The 17,138-nt window shown below is 44.7% G+C and overlaps 1 protein-coding gene across 1 annotated transcript in view; it reads left to right on the forward strand.

Annotated features, from left to right (window-relative positions):
* The window catches only part of RAB3GAP1 (RAB3 GTPase activating protein catalytic subunit 1), a 61,164-nt gene that overhangs the window by 10,133 nt on the left and 33,893 nt on the right, over window positions 1–17,138 (forward strand). Inside the window, exons 6-10 of the mRNA XM_069982609.1 lie at window positions 4,288–4,404; window positions 9,076–9,241; window positions 10,601–10,700; window positions 14,898–14,979; window positions 16,389–16,457. Of these exons, the coding sequence (XP_069838710.1) occupies window positions 4,288–4,404; window positions 9,076–9,241; window positions 10,601–10,700; window positions 14,898–14,979; window positions 16,389–16,457 (534 nt within the window). The remainder of the gene's footprint in view (window positions 1–4,287; window positions 4,405–9,075; window positions 9,242–10,600; window positions 10,701–14,897; window positions 14,980–16,388; window positions 16,458–17,138) is intronic.

A 17,138-nucleotide genomic window follows, 5' to 3' on the forward strand; every position in this document is an offset into this window, starting at 1 on the left:
TGCGTTTGATTCCCGCCGGCTGCAGAAGTTGGATGCTGTCCTAGGCCGTCCTGGAAACAGCCATAGGCCATAGGCTGCATTTTGACAGAGCCGTTCAACACTAGTCATGGTCAGTAGCCAATGCTGCTAGGCAGGGCGCCCTCTGTCACTCCAGTCAGGGACAGAGTGTAATAGGAAAGCAATGCTAGCAGTAACCAGGCAGTTGCTTAGTAGATGCTTTAGGCCCTAAAATTCCGCTTTTTCACAATTTACTGAAATTCCTGTTTCAAAGCTTTAAAGGGGTAGTTTAATAAAAAAAAAAAATCTTTCAAATGAATAGGTGCCAGAGATTTGTAATTGATTTTTATATAAAAAAAAAAAATAGTCAGGTCTTCCAGTACTTATCAGCTGCTGTATGTCCTGCAGGAAGGGGCGTATTCTTTCCAGTCTGAAGAGCAGGACAGAGGTGGCAGCAGAGGACACTGTGTCAGACTGGGGAGAATACACCACTTCCTGCAGGACATACAGCAGTTGATAAGTACTGGAAATGGTTTTAACAGAAGTAAATTACAAATCTCTGGCACTTTCTGACTATTGATTTGATTTCTGAAAAATTACATAAAAATGACAGTTACGGTTTAACTCCGGTTTTCTGATATACAGTAGAGCTCCAAATCTTTACTATAGACATACAATTCTGACAGATAGCAGTGACCACTAGATGGCGCTTACTGCATACTGTCTGTACAGGTAATGTAATCCAGTAATAACCAGCAGTAATCTCCTTTGGAGAAGGGTTCGGAGCTCGGTTCCAGCCTTTTGTCGCAGGGAACGCCAGACATACGTGTGCACTGCTGTTCCATTCATTGTCTGTGGTGGCTGCCGCTCTCTCCGGACGTTCCCATAGAAAATGAATGAATGAATGTCAGCCGCTCCATTCTGATGGAAGACAATGGACGCCATTCTTGTGTGCAGGTTGTTGCAAAACTACAACTCCCATCATGCCGTGACAGTTGTGCTACAGGTGGGGGATCTCTGTATGGGAGGATTCTTTCAGAACACTAGTGCTGAGCCGCTAACCAGCCCTGACACTGTGAGATGATACTCCGCACACCCGCCACGTATTGAACATTATACACCGTAAATCCTACAGAGTAATCTCCCTGCGATCGTTCCATATGCTTGGTGTCTATGGCAGAAATGAACATCCTGACACCTCACCCCGGCCCACCATGTAAAACTACCTGAGGCCATGTGTTCTCACTGCCTGCAGCTATACAGTATAATTGAGTCTGGATCCGTGTGGAAGGTGTTGCGGCGGGTCAGCTGCTAAATTACGGCTCATTAATGCCGCCATTGACAGCTGTTGGCTGCTCGCCTCTCTCTGGCTCCAATATGAAAACTTCAGTATTTTTCCTTATAATACCTTAGGCTTCTATACATTGTGAATCAGCTCTCCCCCAATACTGAGTGGTACGGTCCGGCCCCGGGGATTGTGCTGTTACCTCTTACCCTGCCCTATGTATAATACATATACAGCGGTGCAGAACACTAGGGATTTGCCTCTGACATCTGCATTATATACAGCTCGGGGCAAGAGAAGGTGGTATAATGTATGACAGAGGATTCAGCCATGAAAACCGACGCATCACAGGACCAGCGAGTTAATTGAGATTAATCAGAACAACTGCTGAGACCCCCACCGATCAGGAGACCGATCAGGAGACCGATCAGGAGACCGATCAGGAGACCGATCAGGAGAAGAGCATTTCATTCCCCGACTCCTAGCGATCTCTATTATAAGTCTATGGGATGGATATGGTAGTAAGGAAGTGAAGCGTCCTACTCTGCACTTCTCCCCACTAGTTCTGATCGGTGGGTGTCTTAACAGTGATACCCCAAACTTTTGATATATCCCTGGGACAGGTTAAAGGGGTGTCAAACTTGCTGCTCTCCAGCTGTTGCAGAACTACAATCCCCACCATGCCTGGACAGCCAGAACATAAGCTTTGGCTGTCCAGGCATGATAGGAATTGTAGTTTTGCAACAGCTGTAGGGCAGCGAGTTTGACACTTGTGCTTTACAGTGTCACTGTCTTTTTTTTTTTTTTTTTTGCAGAAATCAATAGTCCAGGCGTTTTTAAGAAACTTTGTAATTGGGTTATTGGGCAAATCTGCCATTATCTGCATTCAAAAAGCCTTTCCCCAGGCCCCCCCTCCTCCTCTCTCTCATTCACTGCTCATTATCAGGGAATCTTGACTCTTTTACACCAGTTGGGCCCTGTGTAACCTATGGAGAGGGGAGGTAGGGGGGGGGATTAGTCATCAGCAGAGAGCAGAGAACAAAGGATTACACAATGGGACCTGTGTTAAAGCCGATATTCAGAGGTCAGTGCTGACTTCAGAAGAGATAGCCCGGTGATGTAGCTGTAAGTTAACTCTTTGTTTTCCTGTTTTGGTGCCTCATCTCCCTTCACCCCTCTCCTCTCCATAGAGAACCATGAAGACAGAGGGGAGAGCTTCAAACTGCTTTTTCATGATAAAAATGCATTTTTCGGCTAATAAACCCAATTACAAAGTTTCTTAAAATCGCCTGGCCTATTGATTTCTGCAAAAATAAAAATACTAGGGATGGTCCGAACCTATTTTGGACGGGGGTCGTACGAACCTGAACCCTCCGCAATGATTACCGCTGTCTGCCCGCTCCGTGCAGCGGGCGGATACAGCAGGAGGAACGCCTGGAAAACTGGGATACAGCCTATGGCTATGGCCGTATCCCAGTTTTCCAGGCGTTCCTCCCGCTGGATCCGCCCACTGCACAGAGCGGGCAGACAGCGGTAATCATTGCGGAGGGTTCGGGTTCGTGCGACCCCCGTCCGGACCAGGTTCGTACCATCCCTAGTATTTTTATTTTTGCAGAAATCAATAGTCCAGGCGATTTTAAGAAACTTTTAAATTGGGTTTATTAGCCAAATATGCCATTATCTGCATTTAAAAAGCCTTTTCCCAGGTCCCCCCCCCTCCTCTTTTCACTGCAAAAAATCAGGAAATTGTGACTTGTTGCATCAGACGTACTCTGTCTGTTCTAGGGAGGAGGGAGTTAGCAGATAACAGAGGATTACAGGCACAGAGCTGGGTGACAGCTGTAATCATCGCTCAGAGAGGTCAGTGGTGACTGTCAGTGGAGATAGAGGGTGATGTATTTGTAGATTAACTCTTTGTTGTCCTGTTTTGGTCTTTTATTTAGCTCTCTTCATAGGAGAACAATGAAGACAGGGGGGAGAGCTTCAAACTGATTTTTCAATAAACCCAATTACAAAGTTTCTTAAAAATCGTCTGTACTATTGATTTCTGCAAAAAATCTCACGACAGTGACACTTTAAAGTCTATAGGTACAATGGAATACAGTTATCAGTTGTTTTTTTAATTTTTGCTTTAGGTTTTAGAATTTTTCCTATTTTCTCTGTTACAGCCTCCTGCTGTGTCCCATCAGGAGATTCTCTGACTGGTCTGTTTATAGCCCTTATGTCTCCGTACCTGAACAAACTGCTCTGGGTCTCTGTTTACAAATAAGCTTAGAAGATTGTTCAGACATAGAAGAGATGAGGGCTGGAGACAGAGCTGATAGGGACACAGCAGCAAGGAGGCTGTAGAGGAAAAACTAAGCAGAATTGTTAGTACAAACCTATGGAGAAAATTCTGTTTGCATAATAAGTAATAATTCTAATATTATCTATATACTTTTTATTCCGTTTTTTTTTTTTTTTTTTTTTTACTACTACGTTTCTGTTTGCTTTGAAAAATGTGGTATATGTTTTTATATTTGAAAGAACTTTATTAAAAATTACAATTATAAAATAAAATTATATTGCAATTAAAGGTGTCTATAACCGGTAAGATAATTAGCAGTACTGGCTGCAGTTACTCCTTTGGCCTGCAGGTGGCAGTGTTTCACCTGTTTTTTCCTTCTGTCCATATAAATGACAGCCTGGCAGGGACTCTAAGCAGCCGCTTCCTCCCGGGACCGTGGTTGACAATTCATTGATCTCTTCCCATAAGGCATACCCCATTATAGGTGATCCGTGTAACATATATGTGATTGTTTAATGCCAATACTTTCCACATGAGATCACAGGTACCGAGAGAAAACGCAGAAAGCGCTATTCATAAAGAATCCAATGCCGTAATGGTCTAATCACTCCACATTTTACAGGAAAATCTGGGCCAGTATGATTAATGAGGCCGCCGCCGCAGAGGCTCCAGAATGACACGGACTCCGCCGGTAATTACTATTATGCATCTTTTTCAGGTACGGCCTGCGCGAGTTTGTAGTCATTTCTCCAGCTGCTAATGATGCCGTGATCAGTGAATCCAAGTGCAACCTGCTCCTCAGCTCCGTGTCTATCGCTCTCGGAAATACGGGCTGGTGAGTACTAATACAAGTCCCATTAATAAGCCTCCGAGCAGACACTCACACGTCCACTCTTATTAGTCTCTTAGTCGTACGTGACTGATCTCACCTGCTGCTCTGCGCCTTTGAATTATGGCGTATACAGAGATCCGGGGGCTCGGGAGATCCATTCACAGGCTAATATAACCTGCTTATATACATGACTCTTTATAGTATAGACCAGGGGTAGGGAATCTTGGCCCTTCAGCTGTTGCAAAACTACAACTCCCATTATGCCTGGACAGCCAAAGCTTTAGCTTTGGCTGTCCAGGCATGATGGGAGTTGTAGTTTTGCAACAGCTGGAGAGCCAGGGTTCCCTACCCCTGGTATAGACCATCTACGCATTAAAAAAAAAAGTGGGATATGTGTGTATGGAAAAGTGGGGCAGAACTGCAAACACCTCTCCCCTGCTTCCTTACAGTCTTAAAGGAGTTTTCTAGGCTTAAAGGGTTACTCCAGCAAAAATGTTCTTTTTTCTGGTTTCAGAAAGTTGTACAGATTTGTAATTTACTTCCATTTAAAAATCTGTAGTCTTCCAGTACTTATCAGCTGTTGTATGTCCTGCAGGAAGTAGTGTAATCTTTCCAGTCTCAGACAGTGCTCCCTGCTGCCACCTCTGTCCATGTCAGGAACTGTCCAGAGCTGCAGCAAATCCCCATAGAAAACCTCTCCTGCTCTGGACAGTTCCTGACATGGACAGAGGTGGCAGCAGAGAGCACTGTGGCAGACTGGAGAGAATACACCACTGCACGGTAATGTAAATGTGGCCCTAAAACTCCACAGAAAAAAATAAAACACAAACAAACAAAACCTTATAAAGCTGTGTCAATAAAACACTTTAAAAACATTTAAGAGAACTTTAGCACTGGGGCTAAAACTAAGCTGAGACTTACTATTGTGCCTGTGGTGATAAGAGGAGGCTGCTGTAAAGTGATCTGTACAGCATTGCAGCAACATGTGACACCAGTAGATAGAGGAGACAATAGCAGCTCCCGGCAGAATGACCTCTTCACAGGTCACAGAGCGCGCTCAGTAATGTTTCACATTCATCTCAAAGGGACAGAGTCTTTATATTGTCCTCTATGTCCATGAGTCTTGCTGTAAAGCATGTCAGTAAATGCTGTTAATAACAGCCCAGGCAAGATGGCCGCTCCCCATGTACAAAAAGTGAAATTAAAAAAAATTACAGTCTGAAAATAGAAACAAATTAGAATAAAAGAACAAGTTTTATTATCTGACTTTGATCAGTAAAAAAAAAAGTCTAGGTGACAGATTCCCTTTAAGCTTTCAGCTGGTTGATAACTACAACTCTCAGCATGCCCTTTCCAGGTGCACTTATCACTCTGTAAGTCATTGTGTGTAGGAGCAGCTGATCCCTCTGTATAGTATATAGCGTACAGCTTGTCCCACCTGCCGGACGGCCGCCCGCTCGCCCATACTACGTAACCGCGGCTGAGCCTGATAGTGATTTGTGGATGAACTAAATATTTTAGCGCAGGTCCCGGGGACTATAAATAACCCGGCTCCATTATTCTTCCTCAGGAACCCCCCCGGGAGCTGTGCGGATGGCTGTCGCCCGAGGGCCGCTCCGTGTCCCAGTTAAATATGCACATATATTATGCTATGAGAAGTTCCAGCATAGTCTTGTCACACGCCATTGTCGCACAATGCATCACTTTACTTTCCTTATTTAGGTTTTGCCAGCTCACAGATTTGCAGCGTCCTCACTCCGCATCTGTTAACCCTTCGAATGATTGGGGGCGACTCCTCGTTCTGGAAGGAACACAAATTGCTCGCCTCTTTCCTGACCAGTATTGTACACATGCAGGATGTTTTCTGCAAAACTGACAGATCAGCGAAAGTTTAAAAAAAAAAAAAAAAAAAGCTATTGCTCAGCTTCCCAGTCCAGCACTGACGCTCACCGGGTCCCTGCCGATCACCACTTCCTGGTTCCAGGCCTAGAAAAACATGGCCGCTTTCTCCTGTCCTCAGTTTGACTATGGGGTTTTGCAGCTCGGTTCCATTGAAGTAAATGGAGCTGAGTTGTAATACAACACATAAACTGAGGACAGGGGTTGTGCTGTTTTTGCAAGAAAGTAGCTGGGTTTCTCTAATCCTGGATAACCCCCATTTAACATGGGACAGAGAAGTGTTGATCAGCAGGGACCTGTCGACCGTCAGTGGGGGAGAGAGCATGCTCTAGTCCAGGGATGGGGAACCTTCGGCCCTCCAGCTGTTGCAAAACTACAACTCTCATCATGCCTGGACAGCCTTCGGCTGTCCAGGCATGATGGGAGTTGTAGTTTTTCAAGAACTGGAGGGCCGAAGGTTCCATGTCCCTGCTCTAGTCAGTCTTGATGGCAGTGGCGGGGGTCAAAGGTTCCTCTGATTCCAGCCACTAGGCCAGCAGCTCAGTTATATTATATAGCCTTAAAGAGGCACTGCCACTATGTGCTGCCATTTGCTCTCCACACTTCGGCATAGAGAGGTGCCAGGGGATCGGGTTGCCGGGTAGGTGCACAGAACTTGCTAGGCGTGGGGGGGCTTTTAAAGGGGGTTATCAGGCTGATGAGACAAGTGAATAGCATTGGTAGTGTCCTAGAGTCCTATAGCACTGTTCATCCTGAGCACCCTGCTTCAGGAATAGCATGTCTGAACATCTGTAATTCACTTGTGGGTGGATCTTACAAAATGGGTGACAACCGCCATAGGCACTGTAATGGCAGCCCATTGTGGTTGTCACCCAGCATCACATGACGTGAGGAGCTACCTAGGGGCTTTTACTCCTGGATGGTCTGTATATTGGAGGGGAAATTCTCTACAATGTTCTCCTTTTAAGCGGGATCATTATTTCCTGCAGAAAGTGATGTGCGGTACAGGAGCTGCGGTGCCGTGTCTCCGCGCCTGTCATGTTTTGTTCTCTAAAGACCGGGGGTTTTACAAGTCACTAGAGCGTGCGAATCTGCATGACAATGAAATTACAGTCTGCCGATCCCCGCCGCTCGCTTCTCAGGCTGCAAAATCTGCAAAGGCCTTAGAAATTTTTACGTGGCAAATTATATTACAAACTCTGGGAATCTGAAGTTTTTACTGTAAAAAGGCGTCAGAGGCGGATCTGCCGAAACTTCTGATATGTTCTCCTAAGGAATAATTAAAGGGGAGTTCCTACTATAGATTATGCTGGCATCCTGCTAGGGTATTCCTGATCACCGGGAATCCTGCTGCCACCTACTGACTGTCTCCCTGCTGCCCACTCTCTGAGCCAATCATGTGTCTCTCTCCCAGCTTCTCTTCTCTCTGAGCCAATCATATGTCACTCTCCAGGCTGCTCTTCTCTCTGAGCCAATCATGAGTCTCTATTCCTGCCCCAGCCATCTCTGAGCCAATCATATGTCTCTCTCCAGGATGTGCTTCTCTCTAAACCAATCATGAATCTCTATTCCTGCCTCACCCATCTCTGAGCCAATCATATGTCTCTTTCCAGGCTGCTCTTCTCTCTGAGCCAATCATGTGTCTCTATTCCTGCCCCGCCCTTCTCTGAGCCAATCATATGTCTGCAAGACCATAATGGGAATTCCCTTTCTCCTCCCTCACACAGACTCAGCTTCCCCCGTCTTAAATTTCTTTAAAGTGTTTTATAAGGTTTTGTTTTTTTGTGTTTTATTTTTTTCTGTGAGGTTTTAGGGCCACATTTACATTACCGTGCAGTGGTGTATTCTCTCTAGTCTGACCCAGTGCTCTCTGCTGCCACCTCTGTCCATGTCAGGAACTGTCCAGAGCAGGAGAGGTTTTCTATGGGGATTTGCTGCTGCTCTGGACAGTTCCTGACATGGACAGAGGTGGCAGCAGAGAGCACTGTGTCAGACTGGAAAGAATACATCACTTCCTGCAGGACATACAGCAGCTGATAAGTACTGGAAGACTGGAGATTTTTTAATTGAAGTCATTTACAAATCTATATAATGGTGCGTTTACACGGAGCGATTATCGTTCAAATTTTCACAATAACGATCGCATTTGAGCGATAATCGGCTCGTGTAAAACGCAGCGAACAATCAAGCGACGAGCGAGAAATCCTTCATTGTGATTTTTCAACATGTTCTCAAATCGTCGTTGGCCGTTAAAAATTCGCAGATCGCTTCGTGTAAACAGTCGTTCACCGATTCACCCTATGTGTGAGATGGGCTTAAGCGATGTCAAAAACGATCGCAATAACGATTTTTCTAACAATTTATTCGTCTAAATGCTGATTGGTTATAAAAACCAAATCGTTGCTTCAGAATCGGTAAATGATCTAATTATCAGTTGATGTAAATGGACCATTACTTTGTGACACCAGTTGATCTGAAAACCTTTTCCCCTCCGGAGTCCCCCTTAATTTGCTAATCATATACAATGGTTGACGCTTTATTCCTGACGTGTGTGAGATAGCAGTACCCAGCGCTTCCACCATCAGAACAGCTGCTGAGGGGACCTCTAGGACTGTGCTGGTATAAGTGACCAGGGTCAGTCAGCACAGCCATATTGTGACTATAGCCGCATGGCAGCGGGAGAGTCGTCCATGTTTATTATGTCCTATTACACAAAGCCAGGTGACTCTACCTGCTGGAGGATGCGGAGTGATAGTAATGATGGTGTTCTTACAGCCAGGTCCCGCTCTTTGTACAAATTCATCAGAAATGGAGGAAACTCTACGTAGGCGAAAGCCAGGGACCGGGCGTCCGCACAGACTTCGAGATGGTGCATCTGAGGAAAGTGCCCAATCAGTACACTCATCTGTCAGGACTTCTGGATATCTTCAAGTCCAAAATTGTACGTGAGCAGATTCTTGATCCGGTTGTGGTTACATAAGTAAGACTGAGGGGGTAATGTAACGTCTTCTAGGCCATGCAATGCTCCACTGGGTAAGAAACATGCAAAGTAGGTCTCCTATAAAAGCCTGGTCTCACTTGTGCCACCTGCTGGACATAGCATCCCTGCAAGTCCCTTGAGTGGTAGAACCTCCCTCTGCAGGAGAGCTAATTTGCATTGAAAAGGGGGCGGAGCACTATATAAAAGGGGCGTGGACACTACAGCTCTCCATATTTACTTTGGTTTAAAGAAAACCAGTCGCTGCCATTATGCCCAGGAACTATATGTACGGGGTAATGAAGCCCCCTGCACTGTTTCCAAACGTCTAACTGACACCTATAAGCTTGACACATAACCCCCGAAAATGTATGTTTTTAAATGTCCCTTGTCGTATGCAAATTACCTTCAACTAGTCATGTGGGCGTTCTTTGTGCGCTTAAATTGTCTGTAATACAACCTCTCTGGTGGTGTTGGTGCACAGGGACTGCCCTCAGCGCTGGTGGTCCCAGAGAGACGGGATTATAGCCATCTCAAGCGCAACATCAGTGACTGGTTCGACACTGAGGAACGCCCACTTGACCACTAGGTGAGGTTAATTTACATACGGGGCGGAACATTTACAGACTCCATTTGGGGGCTATGTCCAGAACTCATAGGTGTCAATCACACATTTGGAAACTCTGACGCTCCATTACACCATACGTATAGCTTCCTGGGCATTTTGGCAATGGCTGGTTCCCTTTAAATCATGTTAGAAATCTCCGAGCTGATGTCTGTGTCACCGTGTGGTGCTCAGACGGCTCCTTGTAATAAATCTGCCGAACGAATGGTAGTGAGGAGTTTTCTTAAAGGGGTTATCCAGGATTAAAAAAACATGGCCACTTTCTTCCATAAATAAGATGACCCTTGTCTCCAGGTCAGGTGGGGGTTTTACAGTTCATCTCCATTCACTTCATTAGAACTGAGTTGCAAAACCACATCCAAACTGGAGACAGGAGGGGCGCTCTTTGTGGAATAAATCGGCCATGTTTTTCTAATCCTGGAAAACCCCTTCAAGACGCTGGTCTTAGTAAATTGTCTGTAGTGTTTTAAAAGGGCAGAAACAGCAAGATACTTTGGGCAAGCATAAAATTGTTTTCCAAGGCCCAGTATGGGTGACTGTAACATTGGGGACACTGGTGGAGCAACATGACGCCCCATCCTAGTGACCCCACTTCTTCAAGAGTTGAATAGGACTCTAGTGTGACTGTGTAGATGTATGTGATACAGATCCATATACCTGCCTTCTCTTAAGGAAATCCATGTCTGTCTTACTTTTAGGGATGTCCACTGACTGCATTGCCTCCCGTAAACATCGCCATCCGCTTCACATACGTCCTGCAGGACTGGCAGCAGTATTTCTGGCCTCAGCAGCCTCCAGGTAAGAGAACCTGCAGCTCCCGGGGTTGGATACACTTCAAGGGGTATTCCACCCAATTATAACTTTTGATATGTTGCTGCCCATGGTAAGACTAACAATTCCTTCCATACCTGTTATTATCCATTCAGTCTCCTTCCCACATTTCTCAGCTGCTGCTTTCTGCTGAAGACACAAAAATCTCTGTCTCCCCCCTCCCTTTTAAGACAGCTGATGTCTGGCAGGCTTTATCTGCAACATTGTAGCTTCTTTGTAATGCTGGGAGGGTTATTCTGAGGTCAAGTTGCTAATGAGCTCACTATGATTAACCCTCCCAGCATTACAAAGAAGCTACAGTGTTGCAGATAAAGCCTGCCAGGGACTTGTTTACTTCAGCTGTCTCAGAAGGGAGGGGGTAAAAGGGGGAGACAGAGAAAAAGGCTCACATACATATTTTTGTTTTACTGGGGTTACTAGTTCTCATTGGTTGTGAAGCTTTACCGGCAATGCTCCATGGGAAGAAGTAGCTCTCCTGCAAGTAGTTACCCTGTCAGTCAATGTCAGGCCTTTGATTCAAGATGGATGTCTGGTTTGCTAATATCCCTAGTTCAATTTCAAGGCATCTCCATGGGACAGACATTGACTTACAGGAGCCGGCCTGTAGGTGGCACTAGCGAGTCAGCTTTCTTGTGTGGAGAGCTGATTTGCATAAGTTGTAAGAAGTACCCAGCACTTGTTCAGGCTCTTTAGTAAATGATGAATAGACTGGACCTTTAGACCTCCATCTTCTGTTCTTTTCTTGGGTTCCTTGTCTTGTTCTCTGTTTGTATAGTCTGAATAGGTGTTTTACATATGCAAAGGAGTAAAAAAAAACAAAGATACTTTTTAATCAACCTTAATAGACTCGATTACCGTCTGGTTGTGGGACTATTGTTAATGGGGTCCTCGGGTTAAAGTGTTACCCATCTCGATGATTATTTTATTTTTATATCTGTACAAATTAGTTGTGAATGTTAAAATATTAAACTTTGTAATTTATAAGAGAAAAGCGGAGTCTTACTTTTCTAGGGCCTGTCTGCATCTGCGTCACTCCCTAAAGTAAGAGAACGGGGGTGGAGGGGGATGCGGCTGCAGTAGTATCTCAGTGTCTGTGTGCCGTGAGGGGAAGAAGACTACAGCCCATGTGTGAAAAAGGAGACAACTGATTGGCTCAGAGGATGCACTCAGGGTTAGGAGGGGGTTGCAGCTGTATCTTGGTGTATGCGTGCTGTGAAAGGGAGGAGGGGGTCATGGTACAGCCTTTGTGTCAAAGGGAAAGGGAAGACCTTCGATTGGCTCAGAGCATGCAGCATAGCTCCGACTTTACACTGGGAAGAACCGCCCACTCACGGTGAGGAGGGGGATGCAGCTTCAGCAATGTCTTAGTGTCTGTGTGCTATGAAAGGGAGGAAGGGGGTCATGTTAAAGCCTTTGTATGAAAGGTAAAAGAGGAGACATCTGATTGGCTCAGAGCATTCTGCATAGCTCTGACATCACAGCAGAAAGAGACCGCCTACTACGGCAAGGACAAATTGGTCCTAGAAGGGTCCAGAAGTGGTCCTAGAAGGTTCTAGAAGTTAAAAGTTTGTCACCCATTTACCCACAGGATACTAGTTACTTTCACTGCCGGATTGATACTGTGAATGTGACTAAGACAAGGTAACAGCAGAGTGATGTGCTGATACAGCGCAGCTTCAACTTTTCACTTCTTTTTTTGAGGACTTTGTGATTTATCACAGTAAATAGATTAACAAGACGCCTGTTTACCGAGGTCTCGCCTCTGCAATGTAGGTGACAGCTCGGAGGAGAGCTGATGTCTGGAAGAGCAGATGTGGTTTTAGCTATCTGCTGCTGTTGTGTTTATCAGTAACTCGAATCGATGAGAGACTTACACCCAGCTAGGTTTCTACAGTGGAAGTCACAGGAAATACACTGGTGACAATTCTCATAGTTTCTGGAATTTAAAGGGGTTATTCAGATTTACAAAATTGATTATAATTGAGTTTAGGCGACTATTAGAGCGGTTTAAAGCCGCTGCCATGCTTATGTGAGTGTTGTGGCCTCTTTAGTGTTTACTTTGCTCCTAGCTGCATAGTGGCGATAGACGGTACTGCAGGATTGTCCCTGTCAGGTGACCAGGACCACAGCTACCAATAGTCTATGGAGCCTTCCTGTGTTCTCAATGGTTAGTGGAAGGGTAAGGGAGAGTTGGGAGACCCCCATACACATTAGACAGCTGACTTGTCCTGGCCTTAAAGCGACTCCGTACCCACAATCTCACCCCCCCAAACCACTTGTACCTTCGCATAGCTGCTTTTAATCCAAGATCTGTCCTGGGGACTGTTCGCCAGGTGATGCAGTTATTGTCCTAAAAACAACTTTTAATCCGGCAGCGCTGTGTCTAATGGCCGGGGCTTACATTTGTATATGCATTAGGCTGGCACACCCTCTCTGTCCTTCCTCCCCACCCTCCTCATCATTAGGAATACTCCAGGCAGATTGCTTCCTATTCCCCACCTGTGTTATCACGGCACATGGGCTGGATCGTTAATACACCAGTGCAAAGCTCAAACAGCAGTAAATGTTCCTGGATCATTCCTAATAATAAGGAGGGTGGGGAGGAAGGACGGAGAGGTGGTGCCAGCCTAATGCATATACAAATGTAAGCCCCGGCCGTTAGACACAGAGCTGCAAGATTAAAAGCTGTTTTTTAGGACAATAACTGCATCACCTGCCGAACGGACCCCAGGACAGATCTTGGATTAAAAGCAGCTATGCAAAGGTACAAGTGGTTTGGGGGGGGTCAGATTGTGGGTACAGAGTCGCTTTAAAGAGGTAGTCCAGCATAAAACAATTGATAACCTATCCATAGTTGGTCACCAAACAGCTGATTGGCAGATCCACCATTGATAGCCTGTCCTGTGGATTTCCTGTCAGATGTTTTATTGTGGACTACAAATGCACAATTTTTGGCACAAGGAGTCACATGCAAACTACACCCATTTTACTCAATGCCATGCACACTTTCCACTAAGCCACTCCCCCTTGCCAAACAATGGGCAAAGTGTCTAAAAGTTTTTAAAAGGGTATTCCGCTAAAACATAACTTTTGATGTGTTTCTGCCCATGGTGACACTAACAATTCCTTCCATACTTATTATCTATTCAGTCTCCTTCCCCCAGTTCTGAGCTGCTGCTTTCTGCTGAAGACGCAAAAATCTGTGTGTGAGCCTTTCTTTGCGTCTCCCCCTCCTCCCCCCTCCCTTCTGAGACATGTGATGTAAACAAGTCCCTTACTGGCTGTATCTGCAACAAGTATGGAAGGAATTCTTAGTTTCACCATGAGCAGCAACATATGAAAAGTTATATTTGCGTGGGATACCCCTTTTAGATACATAATAAATGTGCCATAAGAGTTTCTTTTACTCTTCTTCTACCCCAGTGTCTTTAAAGTGATATTGTCAAGTGTAACATTACTGGAACACTGCAAACACAAATGTAGCAATATAGGTTTGTAGGTCTGTAGGTAAAAAAAATAATTTTGTCCGGCCTTGTTAAGTGTCATGGAGGCGTGGCTGGGACACTGGAGTGCCGTAGGCTGTGTCACCTCTCCCTACTCTCTGAATCCTGTGCAGGTGCCGTCACTGGTTTATCGGCCTACCACTACCTGTGCCCATAGGAGTATGCCAGTAACAGAACAACACGCTCCCCAGTCAGCAGACATTTTCTTTTAGCCCCCTCCGCCTGTTTTCTGTCAGCACCGGGATACAGTATCATTATAATGTTAGCTGAGAAAGCTCAATGCTAAAAAAATTCAATTAAAAGTAATATTTTAGTAATGCCGCATTAATTGGAGAAGACTATGAGGCGTAGCTTCTCATTGTTGTTATAGCAGCTGCGGCCTCCTATGTCCTTATAACCAGCCAGGAACTAAGTATTCTGGAAACAAAGCTATAGCACGAGGAGCGGAGAGTAGTTCTAGGATGTGGGCGGTAATAGAGTATATAGTATACAGGTGAAGGCTATCCGTGCATGGAGGGGAAGCTGGAGTTTCATAACAGCCGGGGGGCCATAGACTTGAGGATGGGGAAGAAAATAAATAAATATTTTGCTCGTACTCTATGCACCATATGTATATGTAACAGGTTGTTGCTATCCTTCTATCTTCTTTTATTCCTTATAGACATCGATGCTGTGGTAGGTGGAGAAGTTGGAGGGTTGGAGTTTGGAAAGCTACCATTTGGCGCCTGTGAGGATCCAATAAGGTTAGCAGAATAATTCATCTGTTAGTATGCTCCAGAGCTGCACTCACTATTCTGCTGGTGAGATTACTGTGTACATACATTACATTACTGAACCTGATTTACATCCTGTATTATACTCCAGAGCTGCACTCACTATTCTGCTGGTGGGGTCACTGTGTACATACATTACATTACTGATCCTGTACTGATCCTGAGTTATATCCTGTATAATACTCCAGAGCTGCACTCACTATTCTGTTGGTGAGGTCACTGTGTACATACATTACATTACTGATCCTGAGTTATATCCTGTATAATACTCCAGAGCTGCAATCACTATTCTGCTTAGTTCTCGTTTAATATGACATTATGAAGTCTTTTATATCTTGGTTTTATACTGCTCTCTACTGGTCGTTGTTATATAATATGTTGTTATATAAATATAATAAGCAGTGCTGTGAGAGTTGGTGGGTATGAGCCAAACGATAGATAGAAATGATAGATAGAAATGATTGATAGATAGATAGATAGATAGATAGATAGATAGATAGATAGGAGATAGATAGGAGATAGATAGATAGATAGATAGATAGGAGATAGATAGAAATGATAGATAGATAGGAGATAGATAGATAGGAGATAGATAGATAGGAGATAGATAGATAGATAGATAGATAGGAGATAGATAGATAGATAGACAGATAGATAGATAAATGGATGATAGATAATAGATAGATAGATAGATAGATAGATAGATGGATGATAGATAGGAGATAGATAGATAGATAGGAGATAGATAGATAGATAGATAGGAGATAGATAGATAGGAGATAGATAGATAGATAATAGATAGATAGATAGGAGATAGATAGATAAATGGATGATAGATAGATAATAGATAGATATGGATAGATGGGGAGTATAGTATAAGTATGGGGGGGGGGTATATATTATATGCAGCCTGTATATCGCATCAGATCGCACCTATTCCGGATGCGGCGGTGTAATGACGGCTATTCTGAGACTATTAAATCTTCGTTGAGTAAATGGCTCATTTGCGCCCCCCGGGGTAATCATGCGGGATAAGTGCACAATTTGGCCATTTCCATAGAGCGCTGACCTTTCTGCGGCTGAATTGCTCATTTCAGCTCAGTAGATGTAATGACACGGTGTAGACAGTAAATTGCGCAGTCTACAGGTGAGCCCCCGGCGCTGGCGACAGCTTAGGCTCCTCTATGAGTAGATTGAGGCTGCAGTAAAAACCATAAATGCCGGCATTTCCCCACCACCAGCGGCTGTGGCGGCGCCCCCTTATCTCTGGATAAATGGCGCATTCGCAGTGTTAATCTGTCTGCCCTGGGGGCTGTCATTCACCAGATTTAACAACTCCCCTATATCCACTAACTGCACCCATGTGACTTGTCTCCTAGTGAGCTGCACTTGGCCACCACCTGGCCCTGCCTGACTGAGGGCATCATAGTGGACAATGACGTCTACTCGTAAGTACAATCTACTGGACGGGAGTATTGGGATAATGCTGATCATGGATATTTAAAGGGATTATCCAGGATTTTAACAATTGTGTCTAATTTCTTTTAAAAAAAACAGCACCACCCCTGTCCTCAGGTTGTGGGTGGTATTACAGTTCAGCTCCATTCACTTTAATGGAACTGAGCTGCTGCCCACAACAAAACTAAGGACAAGGGTGGTGCTGATTGTGGGAGAAAGCAGCAATGTTTTTCTGATCTTTGTATAACACCTTTATGGGAACCAGCCATCACTTTCATGCTGCCTGAAACCATGAATTATTTGGGTGCTCCCTGGCAGCTTCTTTCCACTTATCTATGCTTGATTGATAGATATCAAGGCTGGTGGGACAAGGACAAGCTGCCAAAGACTATCCCTGTGACTCATCTTTTAACCAGCATGAAAGCCATGATAGGTTCCCTTTAAATGGTATTCTACTCTAACATAACTTTTGATATGTTGCTGCTCATGGTGAGACTAACAATTCGTTCCATACTTGTTGTTATCTGTTATGTCTCCTTCCCCCAGTTCTGAGCTGCTGCTTTCTACTGAAAATACAAAAATCTGTGTGTGAGCTTTTCTCTCCCCTCCTTTCTAAGACAGCTGATGTAAACAAGTCCCTGGCAGGCTTTATCTGCAACATTGTTGCTTCT

Source organism: Dendropsophus ebraccatus, chromosome 9 (genome assembly GCF_027789765.1).
Source record: "Dendropsophus ebraccatus isolate aDenEbr1 chromosome 9, aDenEbr1.pat, whole genome shotgun sequence".
Taxonomy (NCBI): domain Eukaryota; kingdom Metazoa; phylum Chordata; class Amphibia; order Anura; family Hylidae; genus Dendropsophus; species Dendropsophus ebraccatus.